Here is a 12,058-nt window from a genome sequence, read left to right as displayed (position 1 = left end):
TTGGCCCTGTGTGCCTCGGTCGTATGCAGTCCTGATTGTGGCGCTCACCTGCACGGCGCCAAACACGCATACGACCATCATTGGCACCAAGGCAGAAGCGACTCTCATCGCTGAAGACGACACGTCTCCATTCGTCCCTCCATTCACGCCTGTCGCGACACCACTGGAGGCGGGCTGCACGATGTTGGGGCGTGAGCGGATGACGGCCTAACGGTGTGCGGGACCGTAGCCCAGCTTCATGGAGACGGTTGCGAATGGTCCTCGCCGATACCCCAGGAGCAACAGTGTCCCTAATTTGCTGGGAAGTGGCGGTGCGGTCCCCTACGGCACTGCGTAGGATCCTACGGTCTTGGCGTGCATCCGTGCGTCGCTGCGGTCCGGTCCCAGGTCGACGGGCACGTGCACCTTCCGCCGACCACTGGCGACAACATCGATGTACTGTGGAGACCTCACGCCCCACGTGTTGAGCAATTCGGCGGTACGTCCACCCGGCCTCCCGCATGCCCACTATACGCCCTCGCTCAAAGTCCGTCAACTGCAAATACGGTTCACGTCCACGCTGTCGCGGCATGCTACCAGTGTTAAAGACTGCGATGGAGCTCCGTATGCCACGGCAAACTGGCTGACACTGACGGCGGCGGTGCACAAATGCTGCGCAGCTAGCGCCATTCGACGGCCAACACCGCGGTTCCTGGTGTGTCCGCTGTGCCGTGCGTGTGATCATTGCTTGTACAGCCCTCTCGCAGTGTCCGGAGCAAGTATGGTGGGTCTGACACACCGGTGTCAATGTGTTCTTTTTTCCATTTCCAGTAGTGTAGAATATGGAATCGGTGGGTTCAGGAGGGTAATATGGAACGCCTTGCTAGATACCAACGGCCTCGTATCACTAGCAATCGAGATGACAGGCATCTTATCCGCATGGCTGTAACGGATCGTGCAGCTACGTCTCGATCCCTGAGTTAACAGATGGGGACGTTTGCAAGACAACAACCATCTGCACGAACAGTTCGACGACGTTTGCAGAAGCATGGACTATCACCTCGGAGACCATGGCTGTGGTTACCCTTGACGCTGCATCACAGTCAGGAGCCCCTGCGATGGTGTACTCAACGACGAACCTGGGTACACAATGGCAAAACGTCATTTTTCCGGATGAATGCAGGTTCTGCTTACATCATCCTGATGGTCGCATCCGCGTTTGGCAACATTGTGGTGAACGCACATTGGAAGCGGGTATTCGTCATCGCCATAGTGGCGTATCACCAGGCGTGATGGTATGGGGTGCCATTGGTTACACGTCTCGGTCACCTCATGTTCGCATTGACGGCACTTTGAACAGTGGACGTTACATTTCAGATGTGTTACGACCCGTGGCTGTACGCTTCATTCGATCCCTGCCAAACCCTACATTTCAGCAGGACAATGCACGACCACATGTTGCAGGTCCTGTATGGGCCTTTCTGGATACAGAAAATGTTCGACTGCTGCCCTGGCCAGCACATTCTCCAGATCTCTTACCAATTGAAAACGTCTGGTCAATGGTGGCCGAGCAACTGACTCGTCACAATACGTCAGTCAACACTCTTGATGAACTGCGGTTCAGCTTGTGTCTTGTTGCATAGTAGGCACAGGGTCCACCTTGGGCCCTGATAATTTGTTCATGCGTGACGGCATCCACGTGTATAAAGCGCGAATGGCGTCGTGCTGTATAACCATCCATGCTGCATCCACCTGATTCGTGTGTGGCAACCGACATTGGGTCACAGCGCAGCACCTGTAGTTTCACCATACTCCACAAATTTTCGATGGCGACATGCCTGGTGATCTGGTGGCCCAAGAGAAAAGGCTGACATCATGTCACAACAAGGAGGCACATATCCATGTAGCAACATGTGGTCGTGCATTGTCTTGCTGAAAAATGGCGTCTGGGTTATTGCGCAGAAAGGGTATGGTTATGAGTCGCAGGATGTCATTCACGTGGGTCACATTGGTCACAGTGCCCTGGACACGCAACAACACTGTGATTTTTGGTCGTACCCAACAGCACCCCACACCATAAGCCGATGTGTGCCTTGTGCGAATGCAGTCAATGTGATGCCGCTTCCCCTGTTTGTGGTGAAACAAAATGCGGTCCTCATTTTCAAACAAACAGGATCTGGATGTGTCTGAAAACACTCTCTGACGCCATTCCTATCACTATTGTCGTCGTTACTTACATCATTTCCGTCTAGCACGTTTCTGCACATTCTTCAAAGGTAGGCAGAGTGGTGGACAACGCTGTTAATAAACGGCGGCGGACTGTTATTCTTGATAGTGTACGCTGTGTTACGCTGTTCCACTGTTGCGCCAGAGCCGAGGAGGACAAAGACCTGCCCTGCAGTGCCATTAGGATGAGGTGTCGATCATCTCGGGGGATAATCTGGGTGTTGCGACCTGACCCCTCTCCTCGTGTTCTACGACTTTCCGTGAAATATTCTGCACTGCCGAAACACTTGGTCCTACACGAACAGCAATTTCCTGGATGTGGCATCACATTCTACTTTTCCAATAATAAGTCCTCTTTCAAACTCACTGATTTGACAGTACTGTTCGCGCACACGCCTGCGAGGCATCCTTAACGTCAACTCAAGTCACACTGATTTATTACCTTCGGCGCATATCGATAACGAGAGCGGCAGGCACATTTTACCAGTAGATAGTGTTGCACCGCGACATCAGTGTTGACCTTGAACCTGCTGGCCGACTTGGTTCAAATGCTAATCATTTCTGCAAAACTTTTTGGTGTACATGTCCTGCAAATATGAACGTCCTACCTCTAATCGTTCAAGGTGTTACGTTATGGATTTTTTTCTGAACATGAGTGCACAATATGTTCACTTAAGGGTATACTGCAGAGAATATACACTACTGGCCATTAAAATTGCTACGCCACGAAAATGACGTGCTACAGACGAGAAACTTAACCGACAGGAAAAAGATGCTGTGATAAGCAAATGGTTAGCTTTTCAGAGCATTCACACAAGGTTGGCGCCGGTGACGACACCTACAACGTGGTGACATGAGGAAAGATTCCAACCCATTTCTCATACACAAACAGCAGTTGACCGGCGTTGCTTGGTGAAACGTTGTTGTGATGCCTCGTAGAAGGAGTAGAATTGCTTACTATCACGTTTCCGACTTGGTTAAAGGTCGGATTGTAGCCTACAGCGATTGCGGTTTATCGTATCGCGACATTGCTGCTCGCGTTGGTCGAGATCCAATGACTGTTAATACACTCCTGGAAATTGAAATAAGAACACCGTGAATTCATTGTCCCAGGAAGGGGAAACTTTATTGACACATTCCTGGGGTCAGATACATCACATGATCACACTGACAGAACCACAGGCACATAGACACAGGCAACAGAGCATGCACAATGTCGGCACTAGTACAGTGTATATCCACCTTTCGCAGCAATGCAGGCTGCTATTCTCCCATGGAGACGATCGTAGAGATGCTGGATGTAGTCCTGTGGAACGGCTTGCCATGCCATTTCCACCTGGCGCCTCAGTTGGACCAGCGTTCGTGCTGGACGTGCAGACCGCGTGAGACGACGCTTCATCCAGTCCCAAACATGCTCAATGGGGGACAGATCCGGAGATGTTGCTGGCCAGGGTAGTTGACTTACACCTTCTAGAGCACGTTGGGTGGCACGGGATACATCCGGACGTGCATTGTCCTGTTGGAACAGCAAGTTCCCTTGCCGGTCTAGGAATGGTAGAACGATGGGTTCGATGACGGTTTGGATGTACCGTGCACTATTCAGTGTCCCCTCGACGATCACCAGTGGTGTACGGCGAGTGTAGGAGATCGCTCCCCACACCATGATGCCGGGTGTTGGCCCTGTGTGCCTCGGTCGTATGCAGTCCTGATTGTGGCGCTCACCTGCACGGCGCCAAACACGCATACGACCATCATTGGCACCAAGGCAGAAGCGACTCTCATCGCTGAAGACGACACGTCTCCATTCGTCCCTCCATTCACGCCTGTCGCGACACCACTGGAGGCGGGCTGCACGATGTTGGGGCGTGAGCGGATGACGGCCTAACGGTGTGCGGGACCGTAGCCCAGCTTCATGGAGACGGTTGCGAATGGTCCTCGCCGATACCCCAGGAGCAACAGTGTCCCTAATTTGCTGGGAAGTGGCGGTGCGGTCCCCTACGGCACTGCGTAGGATCCTACGGTCTTGGCGTGCATCCGTGCGTCGCTGCGGTCCGGTCCCAGGTCGACGGGCACGTGCACCTTCCGCCGACCACTGGCGACAACATCGATGTACTGTGGAGACCTCACGCCCCACGTGTTGAGCAATTCGGCGGTACGTCCACCCGGCCTCCCGCATGCCCACTATACGCCCTCGCTCAAAGTCCGTCAACTGCAAATACGGTTCACGTCCACGCTGTCGCGGCATGCTACCAGTGTTAAAGACTGCGATGGAGCTCCGTATGCCACGGCAAACTGGCTGACACTGACGGCGGCGGTGCACAAATGCTGCGCAGCTAGCGCCATTCGACGGCCAACACCGCGGTTCCTGGTGTGTCCGCTGTGCCGTGCGTGTGATCATTGCTTGTACAGCCCTCTCGCAGTGTCCGGAGCAAGTATGGTGGGTCTGACACACCGGTGTCAATGTGTTCTTTTTTCCATTTCCAGTAGTGTAGAATATGGAATCGGTGGGTTCAGGAGGGTAATATGGAACGCCTTGCTAGATACCAACGGCCTCGTATCACTAGCAATCGAGATGACAGGCATCTTATCCGCATGGCTGTAACGGATCGTGCAGCTACGTCTCGATCCCTGAGTTAACAGATGGGGACGTTTGCAAGACAACAACCATCTGCACGAACAGTTCGACGACGTTTGCAGAAGCATGGACTATCACCTCGGAGACCGTGGCTGTGGTTACCCTTGACGCTGCATCACAGTCAGGAGCCCCTGCGATGGTGTACTCAACGACGAACCTGGGTACACAATGGCAAAACGTCATTTTTCCGGATGAATGCAGGTTCTGCTTACATCATCCTGATGGTCGCATCCGCGTTTGGCAACATTGTGGTGAACGCACATTGGAAGCGGGTATTCGTCATCGCCATAGTGGCGTATCACCAGGCGTGATGGTATGGGGTGCCATTGGTTACACGTCTCGGTCACCTCATGTTCGCATTGACGGCACTTTGAACAGTGGACGTTACATTTCAGATGTGTTACGACCCGTGGCTGTACGCTTCATTCGATCCCTGCCAAACCCTACATTTCAGCAGGACAATGCACGACCACATGTTGCAGGTCCTGTATGGGCCTTTCTGGATACAGAAAATGTTCGACTGCTGCCCTGGCCAGCACATTCTCCAGATCTCTCACCAATTGAAAACATCTGGTCAATGGTGGCCGAGCAACTGGCTCGTCACAATACGCCAGTCACTACTCTTGATGAACTATGGTATCGTGTTGAAGCTGCATGGGCAGCTGTACCTGAACACGCCATCCAAGCTCTGTTTGACTCAATGCCCAGGCGTATCAAGGCCGTTATTACGGCCAGAGGTGGTTTTTCTGGTTACTGATATGCACCCAAATTGCGTGAAAATGTAATCACATGTCAGTTCTAGTATAATATATTTGTCCAATGAAACCCCTTTTATCATCTGCATTTCTTCTTGGTGTAGCAATTTTAACGGCCAGTAGTGTACCTAAACGATACTGTTTCCGTTAGTTCGATAGGATAGCGCGAAGTTCAGAATTGAAATTTGATTCATGCAGGGAGATTCCTATCACCAAAAATATTCGCAATGGCGATATAGGGAATTTTCAGTTCCTGAAACGCGGAAGCAGAAGACATACTTGTTAACTGATGTCATCAGTTCCACCTTCATTTGTTTTTATTTGTTTATTTACTTAACGTCATATAATTAGGGCCATCAGGTTCTCTCTTACATCGTAGCAGGGTTTCATACATACAGTAACTTTTTTAACTCATAAGTCCCTTTCCTGTGTGAACATTGTGTAAGTTATTCTTCAAGTGAAGAGTCTTCTAAATTTATGTGATACATAAACATTCAGAGACAGTTGTAAATACTCATAACATTCCTGGAGAAATGGATTTTACCAAGTTAAGTAAATCTTCATACCTATATTATAATAACGTGAACTAACATTTCATGTGTCACAGTTCAACTCAATCTCCTCTCGGAGCAAGCCAAAGTACCCACTATTGTATAGGCGAGCGTACTTCCGTCCTGCACAAAAAGCTCCATTCCATGCCATAATGGCTGCTGCGTTGAGTGCCAAACTTGGACCAATACGTCATAATGTTTCGGCTCGTCAGTGTATAAGCTGCCCTGCGTGTAGTGTGTCTGGGTAGGCGGAGGGTACTCACCTGCGTCTATCCAGACGGCTGGCTTGGGCCGCCCGTCCTTGCTGATGGTTCCACCGGTGGAGACGCGGGCCAGCTTGAGGGGCAGGCCTTCCCACGAGTGGCCGATGGTGAGCACCTCCACCAGGCCGGGGTACGAGGAGCTCAGGTAACTCAGGTAGCGCAAGATGTCTGAAAAGCGAAGACGCGCACACATATATAGACCGAAAACTCTGTTTTTCTGTACAGCACCGCTCAAAAGTATTTTGTAGTTGAACTAGTAGGATAATAAACTTGTTTATTGATACGCGGAATCAAAAGAAACTGGTTGTTGTTCAGACAGAAGACTGCTTGATGTTGCCTCGTTTACATTTGTTGATTGCTAAGTGCAGGCAACCATGGTCTTTAGCCGCAGAATGGGGAGACTGCAACAAACTTAACTACATACAGCAAATGTAATTCCAGTATTTACTTACAGCGATTATATGTAAATTGAAGGTGGAGAGAGGGAGAAAAGAAAGGAAAGGGAGGGGATGATGATGATGTTTGGTATGTGGAGCGCTCAACTGCGTGGTCACCAGCGCCCGTACAAAGTCCCAATTTTTACACAGACCATTTTTTATTCACAATCCAATCCAGTGACTGTCACAAATGATGATGATGATAGAACGATGGAGACAACACAAACACCCAATCCCCCCGGCCGGGAACCGAACACGGGACCCTGTGATCCAGTGGCAGCAACGCTAGCCACGAGACCACGAGCTGCGGACTGGAGAGGGAGGGCAACACTGCTGTCAGCTGCATTGTCACATTACGCGAAATCAGCAGCGACGAGCAAAAATATGTACCCACATTGGGATTCGCACCCAGGATCTCCTGCTCACCAGGCAGGTGTGTTAACCACTGCGCCAGCTGCGACACAGCGTTACTGCCACTGGAGCAACTATATCAGCACCCCTCACGGCCGATCCATATTCCCACCAAGCGCCACCTATCCGAAGTCCCTGTCCATCTCCTCCATGCTCGCTACATGGAAATTCCCACAGGAGATATATATATATATTTTTCATATATATATATATATATATATATATATGTGTGTGTGTGTGTGTGTGTGTGTGTGTGTGTGTGTGTGTAATTACAGTGATGACTAAAACAAAAGAATATTCAGTAGATTTCAGATAGCTATCTTAACAGCATTGAGTCGAGGCCAGCCAGCCAGCCTCGCTCCTTCATTGTGTAGGTGTTTGGCATCCCATCTACATCTACCTTTATACTCCGCAAGTCACCTAACGGTGTGTGGTGGAGGGTACTTTACGTACCATTGTCATTACCTCCATTTCCTGTTCCACTCGCGTATGGTTCGCGGGAAGAACGACTGTCTGAAAGCCTCCGTGCGCGCTCCAATCTCTCTAGTTTTTCATTCGTGATCTCCTCGGGAGGCATAAGTAGGGGGAAGTAATATATTCGATATCTCATCCACAAACACACCTTCTCGAAACCTGCCCAGCAAGCTACACCGCGATGCAGAGCGCCTCTCTTGCAGAGTCTGCCACTTGAGTTTGCTAAACATCTCCGTAACGCTATCACACTTACCAAATAACCCTGTGACGAAACGCGCCGCTCTTCTTTGGATCTTCTCTATATCCTCTGTCAACCCGACCTGGTACAGATCCCACACAGATGAAGAATACTCAAGTATAGGCCGAATGAGTGTTTTGTAAGCCACCTCCTTTGTTGAGGGACTCCATTTTCTAAGGACTCTCCCAATGAATCTCAACCTGGCACACGCCTTGCCAACAATCAATTTTATATGGTCATTCCACTTCAAATCATTCCGCAAGCATACTCCCAGATATTTTACAGAAGTAACCGCTACCAGTGTTTGTTCCGCTATCATATAATCATACAATAAAGGATCCTTCTTTCCATCTATTCGCAATACATTACATTTGTCTATGTTAAGGGTCAGTTGCCACTCCCTGCACCAAGCACCTATCCGCTGCAGATCTTCCTGCATTTCACTACAATTTTCCAGTGCAGCAACTTCTCTGTATACTATAGCATCATCCGCGAAAAGCCGCATGGAACTTCCGACACTATCTACTAGGTCATTTATATATATTGTGAAACGCAATGGTCCCATAACACTCCCCTGTAGCACGCCAGAGTTTACTTTAACGTCTGTAGACGTCTCTCCATTGAGAACAACATGCTGTGTTCTGTTTACTAAAAACTCTTCAGTCCAGCCACACAGCTGGTCTGATATTCCGTAGGCTCTTACTTTTTTTATCAGACGACAGTGCGGAACTGTATCGAACGCCTTCCGGAAGTCAAGGAAAATTGCATCTACCTAATTGCCTGTATCTAATATTTTCTGAGTCTCATGAACAAATAAAGCGAGTTGGGTCTCACACGATCGCTGTTTCCGGAATCCATGTTGATTCCTACAGAGTAGATTCTGGGTTTCCAGAAATGACATGATACGCGAGCAAAAAACATGTTCTAAAATTCTACAGCAGATCGATGTCAGAGATATAGGTCTATAGTTTTGCGCATCTGCTCGACGACCCTTCTTGACGACTGGGACTACCTGTGCTCTTTTCCAATCATTTGGAACCTTCCGTTCCTCTAGAGACTTGCGGTACACGGCTGTTAGAAGGGGGGCAAGTTCTTTCGCATACTCAGTGTAGAATCGAATTGGTATCCCGTCTGGTTCAGTGGACTTTCCTCTCTTGAGTGATTTCAGTTGCTTTTCTATTCCTTGGACACTTATTCCGATGTCAGCCATTTTTTTGTTCGTGCGATGATTTAGAGAAGGAACTGCAGTGCGGTCTTCCACTGCGAAACAGCTTTGGAAAAAGGTGTTTAGTATTTCAGCATTATGCGTGTCATCCTCTGTTTCAATGCCATTATCATCCCAGAGTGTCTGGATACGCTGTTTCGATCCACTTACTGATTTAACGTAAGACCAGAACTTCCTAGGATATCCTGTCAAGTCGTTACATAGAATTTTACTTTCGAATTCACTGAACGCTTCACGCATAGCCCTCCTTACGCTAACTTTGATATAGTTTAGCTTCTGTTTGTCTCAGAGGTTTTGGCTGCGTTTAAATTTGCAGTGAAGTTCTCTTTGCTTTCGCAGTAGTTTCCTAACTTTGTCGTTGAACCACGGTGGGTTTTCCCCGTCTCTCAGCTGGTCGTAGGTTGTGTTCCAAAAATGAACAGCATAGAGACAGAAGTGATGACACTTTCTGCAGGACCTGACCATCATTTTGCAGAACAATGCTCAAGCACGTACAGTGCAAGGTGTTACTGATTTGTTTGTCTGATGTGGCTGCTAAGTGCTATACCTCAAATGGTTCAAATGGCTCTGAGCACTATGGGACTTAACATCTATGGTCATCAGTCCCCTAGAACTTAGAACTACTTAAACCTAACTAACCTAAGGACATCACACACATCCATGCCTGAGGCAGGATTCGAACCTGCGACCGTTGCGGTCGCGCGGTTCCAGACTGTAGCGCCTAGAGCCGCTCGGCCACTCAAGCCGGCGCCTACTGCACTCCCCTAACTTAAGCCGTCGTGAGTTTAATTCGATTTCTAAACTGAAGGACACACTTCATCGCATTCGCTTCAGAACTGCTACAAATCCGTCGGGCAAAAGACCGCGTCGCTCGAATTGTCAACACAACTGGCACTGCTAAGAGTATTCTACGACTTCCACATCGCTGGCGACGGGTGAGACACAATGCTGGCGACTACTCTGGAGATCAGTAAAACTTTGAAACACGTATCTATTTTGTACGAGCTATAAATAAATAGGTACCACTATTAGTTCTAACCCTCGTGTTAAGAGACCTCGTGATACGTTACGGAAGATGAAATGTGCCTGGTAAGTGGCAATTCCAGCATGACAACGATACGAAGGACACTACTGGCAATCTGAAGACAGTCGTGAAGCAATTCGAACGGCCAAGCCAAAGTCCAGACTAAAGAAAATCTTTGGGGCGAGCTGGAAAGACGTCTTCGCCAACAAAACTGCACCAACAAAGAGGCTTTCTACAAGGAATTGTGCGAGCAGTGGAATAAGACTCCTCAGGCGCGATTGGCCAGGCTCATGGATTCTGTGCCATCAAGGTGTGCTGCAGTAATACACACAAAAGGCTAAGCAACCAAGTATCATGTGCCAACACTTCATCGCTGATTCTCTTCAGTTTATTTTTAACAAATACCTTTGAGCATATCTAACTTTTTCATTTGTGTTTTATTACTGACGCAAACTTTAGAACTGTATGCATGTGGAGCCGGCCGAGGTGGCCGAGCGGTTCTAGGCGCTACAGTCTGGAACCGCGTGACCGCTACGGTCGCAGGTTCGGATCCTGCCTCGCGCATGGATGTGTGTGATGTCCTTAAGTTATTTAGGTTTAAGTAGTTCTAAGTTCTAGGGGACTGACGACCTCAGAAGTTACGTCTCATAGTGCTCAGAGCCATTTTTTTTGTATGCATGTGGTCTAATTCAGATTATAAACAGAATGAAAAACACAGAATTAAAGAAAGACATTAGAATAAAATAAAATTACACTTGGACGGGAAGTTATTAAAAGAAGTTACTGTAAGAGGAGATGAATTAGCAGAGGTGTAGGTGCACTATACGACATGAGAAGCACGTAGTTGCTATCACCATCTCACACAGCACAAGAACACGAAATTCACGAAATTGAAATAGAATTGAACCACGGAAAGAGAATCCTATTACCTAGACACATAAAACACGCAACACATTACAGCACAAAAAAAAAAAAAACTGAAATGAGATATAGATCCTCCAAAGCATTCGCCTATGTCTAAGTTATGGTAGGACAAAAAAACGAGTTAAAGAAATGAAATATTAAACTTGGTGCCACTCCCTAACCTAAAATAATGCTAAATTAAACTTGATGCCACTCCCTAACCGAAAATAATGCTACGGAACGATTTACTATGGCTAGACCTGAAAGAGCACATTAGCTCATAAAACTAAACCAGGATCTTACACAGCCCAGCTTCCTAACATACTTTGCTAGAGATGACCTGAAAAGACACCCTTATTTACCCAGAGTACAGTGCTTTTCCACGCTTGCGGACTGAGGTCAACAGTTAGTACCGGAAATAGCCTGACAAAATACGTCCCGACTACCTGTACCAACCTACGCAATAACTGCTGTCCAGTGTCCCCTAATGTGTCTTTGCACCAGCAGAACAGCACTTAAACTCTACGCAAAAACTGGCTAAACTGCCACTACCATCCAAAGAATTCGTGTCTGTGAACCAAAGTATATGGAAGCATCACAGACACAGACACTCACATACTCTCTGTAGCAGATGAGATAAGGAGTACGAAAAGGATAGGTAATAAACTTGGTTAAGGAGTTTATATATACGGTACTTAATTTACCAACAGATGTGTGATACATAAATGTAAGTTCAGAAAATACAGTATCAGAATATTAACGTGCCTACGTGACTGTCTGATGAAACACTCAACTTTTCATGAATCACAGTGAATGCAATTTAATAATTGTCTTCGAATAGAAGTGTTATTTTAGTTCGTGTCTCTATCTGTTTCGTTTACTTACCTTCTGTTCTATACTGTAGCAGTTCCTTCTATGTATGGTACAAGATTCATCG

At 48.0% G+C, this 12,058-nt stretch overlaps 1 protein-coding gene across 1 annotated transcript in view; it reads right to left on the bottom strand.

Moving 5' to 3' along the window:
• LOC126159335 (carboxypeptidase B-like) overlaps window positions 1-12,058 on the bottom strand; it is a 286,629-nt gene that overhangs the window by 38,543 nt on the left and 236,028 nt on the right. Inside the window, exon 5 of the mRNA XM_049916508.1 lies at window positions 6,410-6,577. Within this exon, the coding sequence (XP_049772465.1) occupies window positions 6,410-6,577 (168 nt within the window). The remainder of the gene's footprint in view (window positions 1-6,409; window positions 6,578-12,058) is intronic.

Source organism: Schistocerca cancellata, chromosome 2 (genome assembly GCF_023864275.1).
Source record: "Schistocerca cancellata isolate TAMUIC-IGC-003103 chromosome 2, iqSchCanc2.1, whole genome shotgun sequence".
Classification (NCBI taxonomy): domain Eukaryota; kingdom Metazoa; phylum Arthropoda; class Insecta; order Orthoptera; family Acrididae; genus Schistocerca; species Schistocerca cancellata.
This window is presented reverse-complemented; position numbering and strand designations above follow the sequence as displayed.